At 47.5% G+C, this 24,618-nt stretch overlaps 2 protein-coding genes across 11 annotated transcripts in view; one reads left to right on the top strand and one right to left on the bottom strand.

Annotated features, from left to right (window-relative positions):
- LOC139568354 (proto-oncogene vav-like) overlaps window positions 1-8,120 on the bottom strand; it is a 36,478-nt gene extending 28,358 nt beyond the window's left edge. For both annotated transcript variants that reach the window (XM_071390124.1, XM_071390125.1), the window contains exons 1-2: window positions 7,951-8,120; window positions 5,483-5,698 (exon numbers count right to left, since the gene is read on the bottom strand). In XM_071390124.1, the coding sequence (XP_071246225.1) occupies window positions 5,483-5,686 (204 nt within the window). In that variant the 5' untranslated portion in view covers window positions 5,687-5,698; window positions 7,951-8,120. The remainder of the gene's footprint in view (window positions 1-5,482; window positions 5,699-7,950) is intronic.
- Window positions 8,121-10,582: 2,462 nt separating this feature from the next.
- sh2d3a (SH2 domain containing 3A) overlaps window positions 10,583-24,618 on the top strand; it is a 31,039-nt gene continuing 17,003 nt past the window's right edge. For 3 of the 9 annotated variants that reach the window (XM_071390113.1, XM_071390116.1, XM_071390117.1), the window contains exons 1-6: window positions 10,583-10,732; window positions 12,064-12,155; window positions 13,624-13,741; window positions 14,136-14,194; window positions 14,749-14,894; window positions 23,576-23,615. In XM_071390113.1, coding sequence (XP_071246214.1) covers window positions 12,066-12,155; window positions 13,624-13,741; window positions 14,136-14,194; window positions 14,749-14,894; window positions 23,576-23,615 — 453 coding nt within the window. In that variant the 5' untranslated portion in view covers window positions 10,583-10,732; window positions 12,064-12,065. Of the gene's footprint in view, window positions 10,733-12,063; window positions 12,156-13,623; window positions 13,742-14,135; window positions 14,195-14,748; window positions 14,895-20,037; window positions 20,423-20,509; window positions 20,765-22,490; window positions 22,637-23,575; window positions 23,616-24,618 lie in introns of those variants that run through there. The other 6 variants (XM_071390114.1, XM_071390121.1, XM_071390119.1 and 3 more) reach the window with 6 other exon arrangements.

Here is a 24,618-nt window from a genome sequence, read left to right as displayed (position 1 = left end):
ACAGGAACTACAGAAGCCAATCATATCATGTTTTTCAGACACAGTAACTACAGGGAGCCAATCAGATACGGTTATTTAAGACACAGGAACTACAGAAGCCAATCATATTAGGTTAATTAGACACAGGAACTACAGTAGCCAATCATATCAGGTTAGTTAAGACACAAGGAACTACAGTGAGCTAATCAGAACAGGTTATTCACAAGCCATTGAGTCACACTTCAGAAGTTCAGTTATCACATTGAAATTGGTCATCACACATCCCCTCAGCCAACGTGTATAATGATTGACTGATTCATTGATTGATCGACAGACACAATACTGTGCACATCACTATGGAAACCAGTAGGGAGGTGGAGGGAAAGAAACAAGGGAGAGAAGGAGAGATAACATGAGGGGGAGAGAGAGAAAGAGAGAGGAGAGAGAGATATAGAGAGAGAGAGAGAGAGAGAGAGAGAGAGAGGGGAGAGAGAGAAAGAGAGAGGAGAGAGAGAGAGGGGCGAGAGAGAGATGGAGAGAAAGAGAGAGAGAGAGAGAGAGAGAGAGAGAGAGAGAGAGAGAGAGAGAGAGAGAGAGAGAGAGAGGGGAGAGAGAAAGAGAGAGGGGCGAGAGAGAGAGAGAGAGAGAGAGAGAGAGAGAGAGAGAGAGAGAGAAAGAGAGAAAGAGAGAGAGAGAGAGAGAGAGAGAGAGAGAGAGAGAGAGAGAGAGAGGAGAGAAAGAGAGAGAGAGAGAGAGAGAGGAGAGAGAGAGAGAGAGAAAGAGAGAGGAGAGAGAGAGAGAGGAGAGAGAGAGAGCCACAAGCTGTTCATCTAGTCAGTGTAAAACACATTACTGTATCTAATACAAAACCCTGCTGCTCAGCGGTCAGACATTTGCAGTATCGGATTTGCATAGCTTCCTGTCAGAGCAGTGTGTGTGTGTGTGTGTGTGTGTGTGTGTGTGTGTGTGTGTGTGTGTGTGTGTGTGTGTGTGTGTGTGTGTGTGTGTGTGTGTGTGTGTGTGTGTGTGTGTGTGTGTGGTGTCAGCATTGTTAAATAGAGAACTCCAATTTAAAAAAAGGGGAAATGTTTTGGCTGGCACTGATATATGACCCTGGTATGAGTACACACACACACACACACACACACACACACACACACACACACACTGTGATGTCCACAGACGTGGATTCCTTTTGTTGCAGTGGACACTTCCCTGTGCAGTTATGCAAAGTGTCTCCACGTGTGTTATGAAGGGAGGACACTAGTCACCTCATAGGACTCCCCAGAGTTACACACACGGCCCCTCAGCACGGGCAAAACTGCTACGAAACCAACACACTCAGCACGGTCAAACATGCTACGAAACCAACACACTCAGCACGGTCAAACATGCTACGAAACCAACACACACACACACACACTCAGCACGATCAAACCTGCTACGAAACCAACACACACACACACACACACACTCAGCACGATCAAACCTGCTACGGAACCAACACACACACACACAGCACGATCACACACACACACACACACACACACACACACACACACACACACACACACACACACACACACACACACACACACACACACACACACACACACACACACACACACACACACACACACACACACACACACACACACACTCAGCACGATCAAACCTGCTACGAAACCAACACACACACACACACACACACACACACACACACACACACACACACACACACACACACACACACACACACACACACACACACACACACACACACACACACACACACACTCAGCACGATCAAACCTGCTACGAAACCAACACACACACACACACACACACACACACACACACACACACACACACACACACACACACACACACACACACACACACACACACACACACACACACTCAGCACGGTCAAACCTGCTACGACCGAACAAACACAAACACATTTTATTGTATATAGCCTGTCTTTTTATTGTTGTTTTATTTCCTTACTTACCTATTGTTCACCTAACACCTTTTTTTCACTATTGTTTAGGTAGGTTAGTAAGTAAGCATTTCACTGTAAGATCTACACCTGTTGTATTCAGCATTTCACTGTAAGGTCTTCACTGTAAGGTCTACTACACCTGTTGTATTCAGCATTTCACTGTAAGGTCTACACCTGTTGTATTCGGCGCACGTGACAAATAAACTTTGATTTGATTTGACATTTAATAACATTTATCAATGAACTAATATTGTGACCCACAGAAAGGATTCCCTGGCCCCTTAAACCCACACACTGTAAACCAGAAGAGATTATGGTCATTGATAATCACTCACACAAACACACACACACACACACACACACACACACACACACACACACACACACACACACACACACACACACACACACACACACACTGATTTTCTTATCTCATTGGCCGGGGGCTTAAATGCGGTCTGCTCGTCACTATGGAATGGTCGCTATGGAAACGGACTGTATGGAAATGAAGCAGGAAACAGTCTCCGCGATAACAGAATGGTGTTGAGAACGAACGCTAATTCAGGAGTGGACCAGATTTCAACGCAGCGACTTTAACGCAGCTCCCTAGCAACTCAACAAGCACCAGCTGCTACACGTTGCCAACCAGCCTCCAGGCCTTCAGTCTGCAACACTTTAACTAGTTTCCTTGAATGCAGCTCCTCAACAAGCACCAGCTGCTACACGTTGCCAACCAGCCTCCAGGCCTTCAGTCTGCAACACTTTAACTAGTTTCCTTGAACGTAGCTCCTCAACAAGCACCAGCTGCTACACGTTGCCAACCAGCCTCCAGGCCTTCAGTCTGCAACACTTTAACTAGTTTCCTTGAACGCAGCTCCTGAACAAGCACCAGCTGCTACACGTTGCCAACCAGCCTCCAGGCCTTCAGTCTGCAACACTTTAACTAGTTTCCTTGAACGCAGCTCCTGAACAAGCACCAGCTGCTACACGTTGCCAACCAGCCTCCAGGCCTTCAGTCTCCAACACTTTAACTAGTTTCCTTGAATGCAGCTCCTCAACAAGCACCAGCTGCTACACGTTGCCAACCAGTCTCCTCTCTCCCCACCTCAGGTCCCTCTGACCCCTCTCTCTGCCCACCTCAGGTCCCTCTGGCCCCTCTCTCTCCCCACCTCAGGTCCCTCTGACCCCTCTCTCTGCCCACCTCAGGTCCCTCTGGCCCCTCTCTCTGCCCACCTCAGGTCCCTCTGGCCCCTCTCTCTCCCCACCTCAGGTCCCTCTGACCCCTCTCTCTGCCACCTCAGGTCCCTCTGACCCCTCTCTCTCCCCACCTCAGGTCCCTCTGGCCCCGTCCTTGGCCTTCTCATACTACAGAGACGTTACTCCTGCAGTGGAATGTCAGCACGTACTGGGGCACTCAGCCGCAGGGTGTCCAGCCTCACCATCACCACAGCAGCCTAATTACCACGGCCTGACAGTGATGTCTACCAGAGACTCCAAGCCAAACTTTGGAGTCCACCCCCTGGATCCTTCATCTGCAGTCCTCTGCTTCATCTGCAGTCCTCTGCTTCATCTGCAGTCCTCTGCTTCATCTGCAGTCCTCTGCTTCATCTGCAGTCCTCTGCTTCATCTGCAGTCCTCTGCTTCATCTGCAGTCCTCTGCTTCATCTGCAGTCCTCTGCTTCATCTGCAGTCCTCTGCTTCATCTGCAGTCCTCTGCTTCATCTGCAGTCCTCTGCTTCATCTGCAGTCCTCTGCTTCATCTGCAGTCCTCTGCTTCATCTGCAGTCCTCTGCTTCATCTGCAGTCCTCTGCTTCATCTGCAGTCCTCTGCTTCATCTGCAGTCCTCTGCTTCATCTGCAGTCCTCTGCTTCATCTGCAGTCCTCTGCTTCATCTGCAGTCCTCTGCTTCATCTGGTCTATTCTCATTTCCCCTCCTGAATTCCTCCTCCTTCATCCGGTCTATTCTCATTCCCCTCCTGAATCCTCATTCTCACATCTATTCCATTTCCTCAATAAATAATATTTCAATGTCTGGTCATTTTAAACTGGTGAAATGAAGCCGGAAACCGTCTTGCTAGTAGCATACATCTTAAAGGGGAGGTAGCATAAACTTGGCCATAGGTAACATATGAAGCAGGAAACTGTTAGTAGTAGCATATATCTTAAAGGGGAGGTAGCATAAACTTGGCCATAGGTAACATATGAAGCAGGAAACTGTTAGTAGTAGCATATATCTTAAAGGGGAGGTAGCATAAACTTGGCCATAGGTAACATATGAAGCAGGAAACTGTTAGTAGTAGCATATATCTTAAAGGGGAGGTAGCATAAACTTGGCCATAGGTAACATATGAAGCAGGAAACTGTTAGTAGTAGCATACATCTTAAAGGGGAGGTAGCATAAACTCGGCCATAGGTAACATATGAAGCAGGAAACTGTTAGTAGTAGCATACATCTTAAAGGGGAGGTAGCATAAACTCGGCCATAGGTAACATATGAAGCAGGAAACTGTTAGTAGTAGCATACATCTTAAAGGAGAGGTAGCATAAACTTGGCCATAGGTAACATATGAAGCAGGAAACTGTTAGTAGTAGCATACATCTTAAAGGAGAGGTAGCATAAACTCGGCCATAGGTAACCTATGGATTTGCATTAGTATACGCATCAACATTTCCAATGCAAAATTTAACCTCACCTTTTCTATGTTTCAGACTTACAGGCAAATACTTCATGAACGTATTGTTGCAAATACATTTGCAGGTTGCTAGGCAAATAGCCTGCTGACGTTAGTCCTACCAGCCTGCTGACGTTAGTCCTACCAGCCTGCTGACGTTAGTCCTACCAGCCTGCTGACGTTAGCCCTACCAGTCTGCTGACGTTAGCCCTACCGGCCTGCTGACGTTAGTCCTACCGGCCTGCTGACGTTAGTCCTACCGGCCTGCTGACGTTAGTCCTACCGGCCTGCTGACGTTAGTCCTACCGGCCTGCTGACGTTAGCCCTACCGGCCTGCTGACGTTAGCCCTACCGGCCTGCTGACGTTAGCGCTACCCGCCTGCTGACGTTAGCCCTACCGGCCTGCTGACGTTAGCCCTACCAGCCTGCTGACGTTAGTCCTACCAGCCTGCTGACGTTTGTGTGTGTGTAAACGTGTGTGTGTATAAGTGTGTGTATACGTGTGTGTGTGTGTGTATAAGTGTGTGTGCGTATACGTGTGTGTGTGTGTATAAGTGTGTGTGCGTATACGTGTGTGTGTGTGTATAAGTGTGTGTGCGTATACGTGTGTGTGTGTGTATAAGTGTGTGTGCGTATACGTGTGTGTGTGTGTATAAGTGTGTGTGCGTATACGTGTGTGTGTGTGTATAAGTGTGTGTGCGTATACGTGTGTGTGTGTGTATAAGTGTGTGTGCGTATACGTGTGTGTGTGTGTATAAGTGTGTGTACGTATACGTGTGTGTGTGTGTATAAGTGTGTGTGCGTATACGTGTGTGTGTGTGTTACCTGGGACATCTGAGGTCGGAGGTTGATCTCCCGGAGGTTGATGGCGTGGGGTAGTAAGTTGTTCAGCAGCTGACAGAGCAGGACTCCATCCCTCAGAGCTTGGGCTAACTCACACACCTGAGCACTGTCCCACGTTACCCTGTGACTCTCAGGGAGCACCCTGCACTCTATCAGCCACACGGCACAGTGACGCCACAGCTCCATCTCAACCGTAACCTGGACAGGAACACAACATGACCGTCAGACAACCATAAACACTGGTCAACCACACCACAACATGACCGTCAGACAACCATAACCACTGGTCAACCACAACATGACCGTCAGACAACCATAAACACTGGTCAACCACACCACAACATGACTGTCAGACAACCATAAACACTGGTCAACCACACCACACAGTGACTGTCAGACAACCATAAACACTGGTCAACCACACCACACAGTGACTGTCAGACAACCATAAACACTGGTCAACCACACCACACAGTGACGTCAGACAACCATAACCACTGATCAACCACACCACAACATGACCGTCAGACAACCATAAACACTGGTCAACCACACCACACAGTGACGTCAGACAACCATAACCACTGGTCAACCACACCACACAGTGACTGTCAGACAACCATAAACACTGATCAACCACACAGTGACCGTCAGACAACCATAAACACTGGTCAACCACACAGTGACTGTCAGACAACCATAAACACTGGTCAACCACACCACACAGTGACCGTCAGACAACCATAAACACTGATCAACCACAACATGACCGTCAGACAACCATAAACACTGGTCAACCACACCACAACATGACCGTCAGACAACCATAAACACTGATCAACTCTTTTACACTGCTGCTACTCTCTGTTTATCATATATGCATAGTCACTTTAACTATACATTCATGTACATACTACCTCAACTGGGCCGACCAACCAGTGCTCCCGCACATTGGCTAACCGGGCTATCTGCATTGTGTCCCGCCCACCACCTCTACATGTACATACTACCTCAATCAGCCTGACTAACCGGTGTCTGTATGTAGCCTCGCTACTTTTATAGCCTCGCTGCTGTATATAGCCTCGCTACTGTATATAGCCTCGCTACTGTATGTAGCCTCGCTACTGTATGTAGCCTCGCTACTTTTATAGCTTCGCTACTGTATATAGCCTGTCTTTTTACTGTTGTTTTATTTCTTTACCTACCTATTGTTCACCTAAAATCTTTTTTGCACTATTGGTTAGAGCCTGTAAGTAAGCATTTCAGCTCCATCTCAACCATGAACACGACCACCTAGACACGACAGGAACACAACGTGGAACGTGTCCGTCAGACTGTCTTGTCATGTCTCTCTGTCCTTGGCTCCCAGGGAGCACCCTGGCCTCTATCAACCACACAACGTGTCCGTCAGACTGTCTCGTCATGTCTCTCTGTCCTTGGCTCCCAGGGAGCACCCTGGCCTCTATCAACCACACAACGTGTCCGTCAGACTGTCTCGTCATGTCTCTCTGTCCTTGGCTCCCAGGGAGCACCCTGGCCTCTATCAACCACACAACGTGTCCGTCAGACTGTCTCGTCATGTCTCTCTGTCCTTGGCTCCCAGGGAGCACCCTGGCCTCTATCAACCACACAACGTGTCCGTCAGACTGTCTCGTCATGTCTCTCTGTCCTTGGCTCCCAGGGAGCACCCTGGCCTCTATCAACCACACAACGTGTCCGTCAGACTGTCTGGTCATGTCTCTCTGTCCGTGGCTCTCAGGGAGCACTGCACCTCGACCTGAACACGACCACAACAGGAACATGACCACACTAGACCTGTTTATAGATCTGCTTGGCTTCCCTGAACTGTTTCTAGACCTGTTTTTATATGTTTTTTATCTGCTTGGCTTCCCTGAACTGTTTCTAGACCTGTTTTCATATCTGCTTGGCTTCCCTGAACTGTTTCTAGACCTGTTTTCATATCTGCTTGGCTTCCCTGAACTGTTTCTAGACCTGTTTTCATATCTGCTTGGCTTCCATGAACTGTTTCTAGACCTGTTTTCATATCTGCTTGGCTTCCCTGAACTGTTTCTAGACCTGTTTCTATATCTGCTTGGCTTCCCTGAACTGTTTCTAGACCTGTTTCTAGATCTGCTTGCCTGTGAAAGCGCGTCCTCAGACCGTTAGTAACCCATGTGTTCATATAGGGAACTAACTACAGACTCATGACAAGGCTCCAAATATTCCACCAACTTTACGCAATACAAAAACTTTTTCTTCTCTCTGCATTGTTGGGAACGGAAGGGAAGGGCCAATCAGCCGTCAGTAAGCATTTCACTGTTCGTCTGCACCTGTTAGTTTACCAAGCATTTCACTGTTCGTCTGCACCTGTTAGTTTACCAAGCATGTGTGGAATACAGTTCCATTTTGACTTCACCGAACTTATCTAACAACAAAAAAGTATTTCTTGCCTTCTTGTTCTCCTCTTCTTCAGGTCTGTCGTTCTGCTCTTCTTGCTCCTTGTTGAGTTGTCTCCGTCTGTGTTCACCTCCCCTGCCGTCTTGTCATTGTCTCTCGTCGTTAGTTTGGCCGTTCTCTCCCCCTGTGGTCGTTGTTGCGAGGTGGGTGTTGCGTTCTGCAGAGCTGCAGATGGAGGAGGACTCTTTTAACTGTACCACTTCCCCTTTCCTCTGTTACACACACGCACGCACACACACACACACACACACACACACACACACACACACACACACACACACACACACACACACACACACACACACACACACACACACACACACACACACACACACACACACACACACACACTGAGAGACACGTGCACACAGACACACGCACACGCGCAGACACACACACAGAGAGAGAGAGAGACACGTACAGAGAGAGACACACAGGCACAGTATACTCAGTATGTGAACGTGTGAGATCACAGAACCAACCACAACATTATCTACAAAGCATTCAGAGAGGAGCAACAGTGTGACAGAGACAGGATGAAAATAATCTCACTGCTGAAGTTTGCAACATGAAAATGCACATGGTTCTAGAACGCCAGTGAGAGTAGAATCCATTCCCATAGTTCATGTCTGATTAACTCATCAGGAACTCTACTTATCCTAACTAGTAGTTCATGTATTAACTGATTAACTCATCAGAAACTCTACTTATCCTAACTAGTAGTTCATGTCTGATTAACTCATCAGGAACTCTACTTATCCTAACTAGTAGTTCATGTCTGATTAACTCATCAGAAACTCTACTTATCCTAACTAGTAGTTCATGTACTGATTAACTAATCAGAAACTCTACTTATCCTAACTAGTAGTTCATGTCTGATTAACTCATCAGGAACTCTACTTATCCTAACTAGTAGTTCATGTCTGATTAACTCATCAGAAACTCTACTTATCCTAACTAGTAGTTCATGTGTTAACTGATTAACACATCAGAAACTCTACAACTCATCAGAAACTCTACTTATCCTAACTAGTAGTCCATGTCTGATTAACTCATCAGAAACTCTACTTATCCTAACTAGTAGTTCATGTCTGATTAACTCATCAGAAACGCTACTTATCCTAACTAGTAGTTCATGTCTGATTAACTCATCAGAAACGCTACTTATCCTAACTAGGAGTTCATGTCTGATTAACTCATCAGAAACTCTACTTATCCTAACTAGTAGTTCATGTCTGATTAACTCATCAGAAACTCTACTTATCCTAACTAGTAGTCCATGTCTGATTAACTCATCAGAAACTCTACTTATCCTAACTAGTAGTTCATGTACTGATTAACTCATCAGAAACTCTACTTATCCTAACTAGTAGTTCATGTCTGATTAACTCATCAGAAACTCTACTTATCCTAACTAGTAGTTCATGTACTAACTGATTAGGTCAGCGGAGTCAATCACCACCTTCCGGAGACACCTGAAACCCCACCTCTTTAAGGAATACCTAGGATAGGATAAAGTAATCCTTCTAACCCCCCCCCCCTTAAAAGAGTTAGATGCACTATTGTAAAGTGGTTGTTCCACTGGATATCATAAGGTGAATGCACCAATTTGTAAGTCGCTCTGGATAAGAGCGTCTGCTAAATGACTTAAATGTAAATGTAAATGATTAACTCATCAGAAACTCTACTTATCCTAACTAGTAGTTAATGTGTTAACAGATTAACTCATCTGAAACTCTCCACTATGAAAGTGACTCTGAGTTAGTTTGGCAACAAGTGACAACCGAAGGCACTAAATAGTATTTCCTTGATTCCTTGTGTCCTCCCCTCTTGTCTCCTTCTCAAAGCACATTGGTGCAGAAGCTCTGAGGTTCCTCCCCTTGGATCTCCTCCGCCCAATGGGCCAAGGAGACAGGATGCGAGGAATCAAGGAAATACCATGGACCCACAATAGAGATACAGCTTTATAGGGAACTGGTGCCCTCTAGTGCCACTAGCAGATACTGCTGGGCCATTACAACTGAAGGCTAAACGCATGGACACACGGAAACACACACAGAGCTTGTATATAATTTGCCAAACAAACTGTTGATCATTCTGTCTCCGCCCTCCCTCTTCCCTTTTTCACACTGTCTCTTCCCTCCCTCCCTCCCTCCCTCCCTCCCTCCCTCCCTCCCTCCCTCCCTCCCGTCTCTTTTTCACTCTGTCCCCTCCCTCCCTCCCGTCTCTTTTTCACTCTGTCCCCTCCCTCCCTCCCTCCCTCCTGTCTCTTATTCACTCTGTCCCCTCCCTCCCTCCCCCCCGTCTCTTTTTCCCTCCCTCCCTCCCTCCCTCCCTCCCTCCCTCCCTCCCTCCCTCCCTCCCTCCCTCCCTCCCTCCCTCCCTCCCTCCCTCCCTCCTCTTTTTCGCACTGTCTCCTCCCTCCCCCCCTCCCTCTCGCCCTTCCTCCCTCTATTCTCTTTTTCACACTCTCTTCCCTCTCTCCCTCACATTTCTTTTTCACACTGTCTCTTCCCTCAGAATGTTAGAATCCTGTCCCAACTTGCTTGCTCCGCCCCCTGACTTGAGATACAGATTCCTGCGTGGGGACTGGCTGATTCATGGGGCTCCCCCGGGTCCATCGTGGGGTCTGATTGGCTAAGGAAGCAGCACTACTGGTTTGAGGGATAGCGGGCTACTGGTTCACAGACCAGGAGAGAGAACAGATTCTCATACAGAGTCAGAACCAGAGTCAGAACCAGAGTCAGAACCAGAGTCAGAACCAGCTCATCTCAGGTGGGTGCTACATGTCTGCACGCCCAAAACACTGGAACTGTGTGTGACTGTGTATTTACCTGTGTATTTAACTTTGTATTCAACTGTTTGTGTGTGACTGTGTATTTAACTGTGTATTTAACTTTGTATTCAACTGTTTGTGTGTGACTGTGTATTTAACTGTGTATTTAACTTTGTATTCAACTGTTTGTGTGTGACTGTGTATTTAACTGTGTATTTAACTGTGTATTTAACTTTGTATTTAACTGTTTGTGTGTGACTGTGTATTTACCTGTGTATTTAACTGTGTGTGTGTGACTGTGTATTTAACTGTGTGTGTGTGTGTGACTGTGTATTTAACTGTTTGTGTGTGACTATGTATTTAACTATGTGTGTGTGACTGTGTATTTAACTGTGTGTGTGTGACCATGTATTTAACTATGTGTGTGTGACTGTGTATTTAACTGTGTGTGTGTGTAACTGTGTGTGTGTGACTGTGTATTTAACTGTGTGTGTGTGACTGTGTATTTAACTGTGTGTGTGTGTGTGACTGTGTATTTAACTGTGTATTTAACTGTGTATTTAACTCTGTGTGTGTGACTGTGTATTTAACTGTGTGTGTGTGACTATGTATTTAACTATGTGTGTGTGACTGTGTATTTAACTGTGTGTGTGTGTAACTGTGTGTGTGTGACTGTGTATTTAACTGTGTGTGTGTGACTGTGTATTTAACTGTGTGTGTGTGACTGTGTATTTAACTAGTGTGTGTGACTGTGTATTTAACTGTGTGTGTGTGACTGTGTGTTTAACTGTGTGTGTGACTGTGTGAATAACTGTGTGTGTGTAACTGTGTGTGTGTGTGTATGACTGTGTGTGTAACTGTATGTGTGTGTGTAACTGTGTGTGTGTATGACTGTGTGTGTATGACTGTGTGTGTAACTGTGTGTGTGACTGTGTGTGTAACTGTGTGTGAGTGTAACTGTGTGTGTAACTGTGTGTGTGTCTGTGACTGTGTGTGTGTGTGTGTGTGTGTGTGTGTGTGTGTGTGTGTGTGTGTGTGTGTGTGTGTGTGTGTGTGTGTGTGTGTGTGTGTGTGTGTGTGTGTGTGTGTGTGTGTGTGTGTGTGTGACTGTGTGTGTAACTGTGTGTGAGTGTAAATGTGACTGTGTGTGTGTGTGTGTAACTCTGTGTGTGTGTAACTGTGTGTGTGTAACTGTGTGTGAGTGTAAATGTGTGTGTGTGTGTGTGTGTGTGTGTGTGTGACTGTGTGTGTGTGTGTGTGTAACTCTGTGTGTGTGTGACTGTGTGTGTGTAACTGTGTGTGAAATATGGTCTCTCTATCTGTCTCTCAGACATGAATAATCGCTCCATAGCCTGGTGGCTGAAACAGATAGGACTGCCCCAGTACACCAAGTCACTGGAGAGAGAATACTATGGTCTAGAGGTACCTGACTGTCTGTCTGTCTGCATGTCTGACTGTCTGACTCTGTCTGTCTGTCTGACTGTATGACTCTGTCTGTCTGACTGTATGACTCTGTCTGTCTGACTGTCTGCCTGTCTGTCTGACTGTATGACTCTGTCTGTCTGTCTGTCTGTCTGTCTGTCTGTCTGTCTGTCTGTCTGTCTGTCTGTCTGTCTGTCTGTCTGTCTGTCTGTCTGTCTGTCTGTCTCTGTATGACTGTATGACTGTATGACTCTGTCTGTCTGACTGTCTGTCTGCATGTCTGACTGTATGACTCTGTCTGTCTGACTGTCTGTCTGACTGTATGACTCTGTCTGTATGTCTGTCTGTCTGTCTGTCTGAATGTCTGTCTGTGTCTCGGTCTGTCTATCTGTCTGTCTGCCTGTATGTCTGTCTGTCTGACTGTATGTCTGACTGTATGTCTGTCTGTCTGTCTATCTGTCTGTGTGAATGTATGTATGTCTGCCTGTCTGTCTATCTGTCTGTCTGCCTGTCTGCCTGTCTGTCTGTGTCTCGGTCTGTCTGTCTGTCTGTCTATCTGTCTGTCTGTCTGTCTGTCTGTCTGTCTGTCTGTCTGTCTGTCTGTCTGTCTGTCTGTCTGTCTGTCTGTCTGTCTGTCTGTCTGTCTGTCTGTGTCTCGGTCTGTCTGTCTGTCTGTCTGTCTGTCTGTCTGTCTGTCTGTGTCTCGGTCTGTCTGTCTGTCTGTCTGTCTGTCTATTTCTGCCTGTTTCTTTCTGTATTTACTAAACTGATAGTTACAGCCTGTCTCTCTCTCTCCCCTACCCTTCTCTCTCACCGAAACCTGTCTCTCTCTCATCTCTCCCGCTCCCCTCTCTCTCTCTCACCCCAACCTCTCTCTCTCTCACCCCAACCCCTCTTCTCTTCGCTTTTCCTCACCCTCATATCTCTCTCCATCTCCTTCTCTCACCCCAACCTGTCTCTCTCTCCTCCATCTCTCTCTCTCTCTCTCTCCCCTCCTCAACCTCTCTCTCTCTCTCTCTTACTCTACATCTCCCTCTCACCCCCTCTCTCACCCCAACCTGTCTCTCTCTCTTTTTCATCTCCATCTCTCTCTCTCTCCTCATCTCTCTATATCTCTCTCTCTCTCCACATCTCTCTCTCCCTCCATCTCGCCCTCTCTCTCCCTCCATCTCTCTCTCTCTCTATATATATATCTCTCCCTCCATCTCCATCCCTCCATCATCTCTCTCTATATCTCTATCTCCCCATCTCTCTCTATCTCTCTCTCCCTCCATCTCTCCCTCCATCTCTCTATCTCTCCCTCCATCTCTCTATCTCTCCCTCCATCTGTCTATCTCTCCCTCCATCTCTCTATCTCTCCATCTCTCTCTCCCTCCATCTCTCTCTCCCTCCATCTCTCTCTCCCTCCATCTCTCTCTCCCTCCATCTCTCACTCCATCTCTCTCTATATCTCTCTCTCTCTCTCCAGGGTTTGCTGTATGTATGTGATGTAGATCTGAAGGAGGCAGGAGTAGATGATCCCAGTCACAGAGACACCATACTGTCTCAGCTGCTGCGACACAGACAAACACTAGACCCACACTCTGGTAACACACACACACACACACACACACACACACACACACACACACACACACACACACACACACACACACACACACACACACACACACACACACACACACACACACACACACACACACACACACACACACACACACACACACACACACACACACACACGTAGACACCCACAAGCACACGTATGCACATACACACCCACACACACACACGTATGTAGACACATACACACGTATGTAGACACACACACACGTATGTAGACACACACACACGTATGTAGACACACACACACGTATGTAGACACACACACACGTATGTAGACACACACACACGTATACACATGCACATGAACCCACACACACACTCCTCTAACCTGTGCCCTTTGTTGTCCTGTCTCAGGTATGGTGGAGGAGCTGAGGGTGAGCAGGAAGTATTCTCTGGGCTCGTCTCTGGACCTGGTGAGAATATAGAATATAAAACACAGAATATAGAACATACAACCCAGACTGGTTCTATCCTTCTCCCCCAAGTGTGCATTTGTTCACTCTCCTCGCCAATACATGCAATGAGGGGGAGGGAACAAGTGCACACTTCAGGGAGAAGGGGGCAAAACAGAATTGGGCTAACGAGATGAGGAAGAATGAATCGACTTCCTCAATCAGTAGAATCTCTAGAAGATGAATAGAACTCTTCCCAGCCAATAGAAGTGACCAGAACCCCTGGATCAGGTTGGTCATATTGTCTAGAAGATGAATAGAACTCTTCCCAGCCAATAGAAGTGACCAGAACCCCTGGATCAGGTTGGTCATATTGTCTAGAAGATGAATAGAACTCTTCCCAGCCAATAGAAGTGACCAGAACCCCTGGATCAGGTTGGTCATATTGTCTAGAAGACGAATAGAACTCTTCCCAGCCAATAGAAGTGACCAGAACCTCTGGATCAGGTTGGTCATATTGTCTGCTTGGTCTCTCCAATGGCTCTATGTTAATTTGTTCTGTTCTGGCTCTATAGGTGAAACCCAGGAAGGATCTGTTCCGTCAGAGTGTTCTGCCCCGCCTTCGACGCAAGGTTACAGTCTCCGCCTCCTGTTCACAGCTCCACCCACTGGAGGAGGGGCTCAGCCCGGGACTCGCCCCCGAGCAGACAAGGAAACGCAGGTACAGAACTAGGATTATGCACTTTCATATCAAAAGACTGGGAGGGTTTGAGGGTGTGTGTGTGTGTGTGAGAGGGTGTGTGTGTGAGAGGGTTGGAGGGAGTGTGTGTGTGTGAGGGTTGGAGGGTGTGTGTGAGGGGGTTGGAGGGTGTGTGTGTGAGAGGGTTGGAGGGTGTGTGTGTGTGTGTGAGGGGGTTGGAGGGTGTGTGTGTGTGTGTGAGGGGGTTGGAGGGTGTGTGTGTGTGCTTGTGAGGGGGTTGGAGGGTGTGTGTGTGTGTGTGTGAGGGGGTTGGAGGGTGTGTGTGTGTGTGTGTGAGGGGGTTGGAGGGTGTGTGTGTGAGAGGGTTGGAGGGTGTGTGTGTGAGGGTTGGAGGGTGTGGGTGTGAGAGGGTTGGAGGGAGTGTGTGTGTGTGAGGGTTGGAGGGTGTGTGTGAGGGGGTTGGAGGGTGTGTGTGTGAGAGGGTTGGAGGGTGTGTGTGTGTGTGTGTGAGGGGGTTGGAGGGTGTGTGTGAGAGGGTTGGAGGGAGTGTGTGTGTGTGAGGGTTGGAGGGTGTGTGTGAGGGGGTTGGAGGGTGTGTGTGTGTGTGTGTGTGAGGGCGTTGGAGGGTGTGTGTGAGAGGGTTGGAGGGTGTGTGTGAGAGGGTTGGGGGTGTGTGTGAGAGGGTTGGAGGGTGTGTGTGAGAGGGTTGGGGGTGTGTGTGTGAGAGGGTTGGGGGGTTGGAGGGTGTGTGGTTTATCATTAACCACACTGTAATAAACACAGCCCTTTAAACAGGAGTGTGTCAACAGAACAGTAGTTAATGGAACAGCGACTGTGTGTCCGTCTGTCTGTCTTCTCATAATTGTCTCTTTACTTCGTATTATTAAACCCGACATGTTTAATGTTTCACATGTTACAGAGCCTTCAGAAAGGTTTATTCACAAACCTCACCTTGTTCCACATGTTGTTGTGTCAAAGTGAAATGATGTTATTACACACTTTTACACATTATTTAGAAATGAAAAGCTGAAAAACACAGATTTAACCACAAAAAACAGGCAGGTTTTCCAGCGCCTCGCAAAGAAGGGCACCTATTGGTAGATGGGTATAAATAAAATTAAAAAAGCATCCATTGAATATTTGAGTATGGTGCAGTTATTAATGACACGTTGGATGGTGTATCAATACACCCAGTCACTACAAAGATACAGGCATCCTTCCTAACTCAGTTGCCGGAGAGGAAGGAAACCGCTCGGAGATTATCACCATGAGACCAACGGTGACTTTAAAAAACAGTTACAGAGTTTATTGGCTGTGAAAGGAGAAAACTGAGGATAGGTCAACAACATTGTAGTTACTCCAAAATACTAACTGAGGATGGATCAACAACGGTGTAGTTACTCCACAATACTAACTGAGGATGGATCAACAACATTGTAGTTACTCCACAATACTAACTGAGGATGGATCAACAACGGTGTAGTTACTCCACAATACTAACTGAGGATGGATCAACAACGGTGTAGTTACTCCACAATACTAACTGAGGATGGATCAACAACATGGTAGTTACTCCACAATACTAACTGAGGATGGATCAACAACGGTGTAGTTACTCCACAATACTAACTGAGGATGGGTCAACAACATGGTAGTTACTCCACAATACTAACTGAGGATGGATCAACAACGATGTAGTTACTCCACAATACTAACTGAGGATGGATCAACAACGGTGTAGTTACTCCACAATACTAACTGAGGATGGATCAACAACATTGTAGTTACTCCACAATACTAACTGAGGATGGGTCAACAACATTGTAGTTACTCCACAATACTAACTGAGGATGGATCAACAACGGTGTAGTTACTCCACAATACTAACTGAGGATGGGTCAACAACGGTGTAGTTACTCCACAATACTAACTGAGGATGGGTCAACAACGGTGTAGTTACTCCACAATACTAACCGAAATGACAGAGTGAAAAGAAAGAAGCCTGGACAGAATATAAATATTTTAAAAAATGCATCCGTGTTTGCAGTAAGGCACTGAAGTAAAACTGCTAAACATTTCCTGAATACGAAGCGTTATGTTTTGGGGCATATTCAACACACCATATCACGGAGTACCACTCTTCATATTTTCAAACATGGTGGTGGCTGCATCATGTTATGGGTATGCTTGTCATCGGCAAGGACTACGGAGTTTTATGGGATAAAAAGAAACGGAATAGAGCTATAAATAGAGCTATAAAACCTGGTTCAGTCTGCTTTCCAAGAGACACTGGGAGGGAGACAAATTCACCTTTCAGGAAGACAATAACCTAAGACAGAAGGCCATACACTGAAGTTGCTTACCAAGATTACATTGAATGTTCCTGAGTGGCCGAGTCACAGAGAATCTATGGCAAGACTTAAAAATGGCTAGATCTTAAAGAATTATTAAAAGAATAGTTTGCAAATATAGTACAATCCAGGTGTGGAAAGCTCTTAGAGGTTTACCCAGAAAGACTCACAGCTGTAATCGCTGACAAAGGTGATTCTAACATGTATTGACTCAGAGGTGTGAATACTTATGTAAAATAGATATTTCTGTATTTCAATTTCACTTTTTTTTTTAAACATCACTTTGGCATTATGGGCTTTCTGTGTAGATGGTTGAGTTATTGTTTTATAAATGTTTTATAAATGGCTGAAGCAGAACAAAGTGTGGAATAAGTCAAGGGGTATGAATACTTTCTGAAAGCTCTGGGACTTTCATAGTTCTCAGGCCTCAACTCCTAACAACAATCTCTCAAGTTTGGATGGGCATTTTTTTACCACGTAAATTACTTTAAAATAGGCTCCTTTAGGGAAAAATACTGCTCATATATTAATATATACTGTGTGCCTTACACCATACATGGTTGTGAGCTAACCTGGCCTCTCCAGTACAGTCTATCTCTGGGACACATCAGCCCGCCTCCAGTCTCCTGCTGGCTCCAGGTATTCACCGGTTGAAACAGCTGGCAGGGTAGGGCGCCTGGGGGCAGGGTAGGGCGCCTGGGGGCAGGGTAGGGCACCTGGGGGCAGGGTAGGGCACCTGGGGGCAGGGTAGGGCGCCTGGGGGCAGGGTAGGGCGCCTGGGGGCAGGGTAGGGCGCCTGGGGGCAGGGTAGGGCACCTGGGGGTAGGGTAGGGCGCCTGGGGGCAGGGTAGGGCGCCTGGGGGCAGGGTAGGGCGCCTGGGGGCAGGGTAGGGCACCTGGGGGCAGGGTAGTGCACCTGGGGGCAGGGTAGTGCGCCTGGGGGCAGGGTAGGGCACCTGGGGGCAGGGTAGGGCACCTGGGGGCAGGGTAGGGCGCCTGGGGGCAGGGTAGGGCGCCTGGGGGCAGGGTAGGGCGCCTGGGGGCAGGGTAGGGCGCCTGGGGGCAGGGTAGGGCACCTGGGGGCAGGGTAGGGCGCCTGGGGGCAGGGTAGGGCGCCTGGGGGCAGGGTAGGGCGCCTGGGGGCAGGGTAGGGCACCTGGGGGCAGGGTAGGGCACCTGGGGGCAGGGTAGGGCTTTGAACCAACCACTAGGGGGTATGAGTAGGAGGTGGATGGGGGGGGGGGGGGGCATTTTAGTTGCGCATACAAAGTTCTACCACAGACAGCCATTCATATCTAGACTACAGATAACTAGACTGTCTCTACCACAGACAGCCATTCATATCTAGACTACAGATAACTAGACTGTCTCTACCACAGACAGCCGTTCATATCTAGACTACAGATAACCAGTCTGTCTCTACCACAGACAGACATTCATATCCAGACTACAGATAACCAGTCTGTCTCTACCACAGACAGACATTCATATCTAGACTACAGATAACCAGTCTGTCTCTACCACAGACAACCATTCATATCTAGACTACAGATAACCAGTCTGTCTCTACCACAGACAACCATTCATATCTAGACTACAGATAACCAGTCTGTCTCTACCACAGACAACCATTCATATCTAGACTACAGATAACCAGTCTGTCTCTACCACAGACAGCCATTCATATCTAGACTACAGATAACCAGTCTGTCTCTACCACAGACAACCATTCATATCTAGACTACAGATAACCAGTCTGTCTCTACCACAGACAGACATTCATATCTAGACTACAGATAACCAGTCTGTCTCTACCACAGACAACCATTCATATCTAGACTACAGATAACCAGTCTGTCTCTACCACAGACAACCATTCATATCTAGACTACAGATAACCAGTCTGTCTCTACCACAGACAGACATTCATATCTAGACTACAGATAACCAGTCTGTCTCTACCACAGACAGCCATTCATATCTAGACTACAGATAACTAGACTGTATACTATTTCTTGTCAGATGCGAATAACAGCCAAACATCCTTGTCGTCTTCACGCCAGTCAAGTCTGGGCCTGTCGGTTCAGCCGTTAAACTTCAGTTGAACACACAGTTGAAACTCTCTGAGTGAGAGAGAGAGAGAGAGAGACAGAGAGACAGAGAGAGAGAGAGAGAGAGAGAGAGAGAGAGAGAGAGAGAGAGAGAGAGAGAGAGAGAGAGAGAGAGAGAGAGAGAGAGAGAGAGAGAGTGTCAGAGAGAGAGAGAGAGAGAGATAGAAAAAGAGAGTGAAAGAGAGAGAGAGAGTGACAGAGAGAGAGAGAGTGTCAGAGAAAGAGAGAGAGAGAGAGATAGAAAAAGAGAGTGAAAGAGAGAGAGAGAGAGAGAGAGAGAGAGAGAGAGAGAGAGAGAGAGAGAGAGAGAGAGAGAGAGAGAGAGAGAGATAGAAAAAGAGAGTGAAAGAGAGAGAGAGAGTGTCAGAGAAAGAGAGAGAGAGAGAGAGGTTTCTCTGGCTCTACTTTCATAAATCATTAACAACCTGGTGAAGTGTAGCTCTTGATCCTGAGTGTGTGTGTGCGTGCATGCAAGTCTGTGTGTTTGCGTGTGTGTGTGTGTGTGTACATCCGTGTGTGTGTGTGCGTTCGTGTGTGTGTGTATGTCCGTGTGTGTGTGTGTTCCACCCCCGTATGTGTGTTCCACCCTCGCCTGGATATGATGGTATTGCCCTGGAGAGAAAAGTGTGTCAGTACAGGTCTGTTGAGCAATAACCTCCTGTCAGGAAAATACAACTACATCCTGTTTGTCTACTGTTGTTGTCCATTCACTAACAACTATCTGTCTGTCTGTTTGTTCCAGTCCCTTCACTAACAACTGTCTGTCTGTCTGTCTGTCTATCTAATTGTTGTAGTCCATTCACTAACAACTGTCTGTCTCTCTGTCTGTTGTAGTCCATTCACTAACAACTGTCTGTCTGTCTGTCTGTCTGTCTGTCTGTCTGTCTGTCTGTTGTAGTCCATTCACTAACAACTGTCTGTCTGTCTGTCTGTCTGTCTGTCTGTCTGTCTGTCTGTCTGTCTGTCTGTCTGTCTGTCTACTGTTCTAGTCCATTCACTAATAACTGACATGGTGCTGACAGACCTAACTAGTAGAAGGGAATTGGGTTGGAATCAGCTGACTGGTGGAAATAACCTGGATTTACAGGTGAGCTGTCAAAACTGGGGGGTGGTGGGGGGGGTCCAGCTCAAAGCATTAGAGTGGAATCCGAGGAATGTTGCCGATAGCGGTGTTACCGTTTCAGTGAGGGAGGGAAGGGGAGAGAGAAGTCCGGAAACGTGTGAGGACTCATCAGAAACACACACACGGTGAAAAGCGGGAGGAACGGGAGAGAGCTACTCCCTCGCGCTGTAAGTAAGTCTGGTTGTGTGTGTTGTGAGAGTGCGTGCGTGGTGTGAACTTTGGATCTCTGCTTGCGGCAACTGACCAGAAGAAAAAAAATGTCCGTCCGAATTTGAGAGACTTTTGCGATGACTCGAGATCTCGCAGGTAAGCGTTGTCAAGATTATTTGTAAAAATGTTTGTAGTCTAAAGTTATCTACATGTAGTTCTGTGGCTTTTGGAGTAATGGGCGTTTCGTTTGTTGTTGCAGCTGAATGCTTGTGATTGGTAGTGTTGTGACAGGCTAGCCTAGATCCAGATGTTGAACAACGGATTTGTATATAATAATATAATCGTTGTTTATTGGAAACGGATGACAGGACAAACAATAGGCCTAGCCATAAGTTATTAAACTGTAACAATCGAGACTAATGGAAGTTACACACACAGGTAGGCTATTGCTCACCTGTACTTTAGCAAACCGTTGTCATTGCGACAGGACATGATGAGACATATCCCTCGTACAGGACAGATGTTTTGTAATGGCTCACACTCATTTCCGTTCAATAATGGAGGGTTTGCGACATCGGGGCTGCCTGGGTAGAAAGCTGAAAGCTAGTCTACTGTAGCCAAAAGACGGGACAACGCCCCTCCTCGGACCGACACACACGGTAGGCCTAATGCCTGGGCCAACTCTCACTCACTATTATTCAATAATCTATACTAGTTCGATAGAATTTGAGTGGTTCCTCCGTCATCCATCCGCTTTTTACCGAACCAGGGGCGGAGACGACAGTTTTTAAAAATGGTTTCTACTGCTGAGGGAATTATTTAAACGGATCCTAGATATGTGTTTAAAAGTCCATGTGGAACATCAGGAAGACGTTATTACGCATCCCCATGGCAACCACACCCCCCCTGTCCATTCCAATGGTCCCAAACACACAGGCCGGTAATGTCTTGTGCGTCCGGTTGGGATGCAGCAGAACGGTCAAGCTGCAGGCAGGCACTTTACCGGGATGTTGGAACTGGAAGGAAACGGGAAATGGCTGTTAAAAGACGGAAGGACAGACCTCTCCTCTTCGCACAGTGAACTCACATAGCCTTGTTAACCTTGGGTCAGTTAACCTTGGGCTGCGGCCTCCATCCTGTGTGCGCTCCCGAGGGCGTCATTGACAGGGATCTCTCTCAATCCCGCAGCGCAGTGATCTAATGCACTGCATCTCAGTGCAAGAGGCGTCACTACAGTCCCTGGTTCGATTCCAGGCTGTATCACATCCGGCCGTGATTGGGAGTCCCCATAGGGCAGCACACAATTGGCCCAGCGCCACCCGGGTTTGACCGGGGTAGGCCGTCATTGTAAATAAGAATTTTGTGTTTTATTTACTGACTTGCCTCAGCTGGTCCGAACATTATTGACTTGCTTCCTGCTTTGAAGTTCTGATTTTCTCCTCCAAAACCGCGACCTATAACGGCACCGCCTCGCAGATATCAAGTCAACAACCTTTGACAGATCTTATCACACATTAATCCGGTTTGATTGATGACGTGGCGGGAGGGAGGGAGCAGGTTGACACTTGGTGAGAGAAGGGTGCAATTGCAGCCTGCAATTCGGGGTGTTCCTGCATGTGGCCATTCCTGCATGTGGGCGTTCCTGCATGTGGGCGTTCCTGTATGTGGGTGTTCCTGTATGTGGGTGTTCCTGCATGTGGGTGTTCCTGTATGTGGCCGTTCCTGCATGTGGCCGTTCCTGCATGTGCAGGAACCCCTCTTTATACTTCTATTGGTCCATTGTTAAGCGAGGACAGGCGAGAGGCGGGGCGCTCCAGTACAGTAGGTGGAGTTGGCTGCCAGCTGCCGATAACCCCCACAGAAGAAGGGGCGGGGGTGACAACGATAGCTAGCTAGCATGTCCTTTGTTCCAGCCTGTCTGCCACTGTTTTCCAACAGTTCTGTTAACGACGGCGAGGGCAGGTGTTTGGCAGGGGGGAGCGAAGGACACAGTGTGCTAGCTTCACCAGCTAGTCCAGTACACAGGAGGTGGGGGCACCGTGTGCTAGCTAACTAGCATTCTAGCTAGGGAGGAGGGGGCACCGTGTGCTAGCTAACTAGCATTCTAGCTAGGGAGGTGGGGGCACCGTGTGCTAGCTAACTAGCATTCTAGCTAGGGAGGTGGGGGCACCGTGTGCTAGCTAACTAGCATTCTAGCTAGGGAGGAGGGGGCACCGTGTGCTAGCTAACTAGCATTCTAGCTAGGGAGGAGGGGGCACCGTGTGCTAGCTAACTAGCATTCTAGCTAGGGAGGAGAGGGCACCGTGTGCTAGCTAACTAGCATTCTAGCTAGGGAGGAGGGGGCACCGTGTGCTAGCTAACTAGCATTCTAGCTAGGGAGGAGGGGGCACCGTGTGCTAGCTAACTAGCATTCTAGCTAGGGAGGAGGGGGCACCGTGTGCTAGCTAACTAGCATTCTAGCTAGGGAGGAGGGGGCACCGTGTGCTAGCTAACTAGCATTCTAGCTAGGGAGGAGGGGGCACCGTGTGCTAGCTAACTAGCATTCTAGCTAGGGAGGAGGGGGCACCGTGTGCTAGCTAACTAGCATTCTAGCTAGGGAGGAGGGGGCACCGTGTGCTAGCTAACTAGCATTCTAGCTAGGGAGGAGGGGGCACCGTGTGCTAGCTAACTAGCATTCTAGCTAGGGAGGAGGGGGCGAAACAACTCAGATAATACTTTTATTTCCCTTTTGACCCACATTCAGAAAAGTCACAAGTCACGAGACAGACAGACAGACAGACAGAGGAGCATGAGACAGACAGACAGACAGACAGACAGACAGACAGACAGACAGACAGACAGACAGACAGACAGACAGACAGACAGAGGAGTATGAGAGAGACAGACAGAGGAGTATGAGAGAGACAGACAGAGGAGTATGAGACAGAGAAAGTCCACATTAGTAAATGTGTTATTTTTGTTTTTCAGTAAGAGGAGGAGTGTCACTGCATACCTGAGTCAGCTGAAGGTAAGCTCACACACACACACACACACACACACACACACACACACACACACACACACACACACACACACACACACACACACACACACACACACACACACACACACACACACACACACACACACACACACAGTGCCGGCTCCAGACAGCAACATAAGCGGTCGTTTAGGGCCCCAGAATCAATTAGCCATGTCAGCTAACAATTTGTTGATTGGTAAGTTAGCCCCAAGCCAGTTATCTAAACTTGTAATCATGGCCGAATACCTTCCGGGCACATGGCTGGGGCCCTGACCTCCACGGGGAAACCGTTGATTTTGTTATTGATGAGTAGAACTGCATGAAATGTGTTATAAAATGGCTCAACGTTCTCTCCGCTCCATGGCAAAATATGTAGAACTAAAGAAAACTTGCTTTAAAAACTACAACATTTTAGAATTTAGAACTTTAAAACATTTTGCTCTCCAATGTCAAGAGGGGGGGGGCACAAAATAAATGTGTCCGCTTGGTGCGGAGCCCCCCAACCAAATCTCTCTCAGGGCCCCCGAAAGGCTAGAGCCGGCCCTGCACACACACACACATGCTGAAACGACACGCATCAAAACACTCCCCACCTCTTTAAGGAATACCTAGGATAGGATAAAGTAATCCTTCTAACCCCCCCCCCCCCCTTAAAAGAGTTAGATGCACTATTGTAAAGTGGTTGTTCCACTGGATATCATAAGGTGAATGCACCAACTTGTAAGTCGCTCTGGATAAGAGCGTCTGCTAAATGACTTAAATGTAAATGTAAATGTTTTTCTGTAAAGTTTCAGTTAGCCCAATGTTTTTCAGAAATGTAATACATTTCTTTAACGTTGCGGTAAGGTTAGTCCAAGGTTAGTCCAAGGTTAGTCCAAGGTTATTCTTGTTGTAGCGTTGTGTAGGTGTGGGGGCTGCAGGGTTGCATGTCAGTTTAAGGTTGTTGTAACGTTGTTGTAATGTTGTATAGGTGTTTGGAGGTCGCAGG

This window comes from Salvelinus alpinus, chromosome 2 (genome assembly GCF_045679555.1).
Source record: "Salvelinus alpinus chromosome 2, SLU_Salpinus.1, whole genome shotgun sequence".
In the NCBI taxonomy this organism is placed as follows: domain Eukaryota; kingdom Metazoa; phylum Chordata; class Actinopteri; order Salmoniformes; family Salmonidae; genus Salvelinus; species Salvelinus alpinus.
Note: the sequence above shows the minus strand (reverse complement) of the source record. Positions and strands in the feature narration are given on the sequence as shown.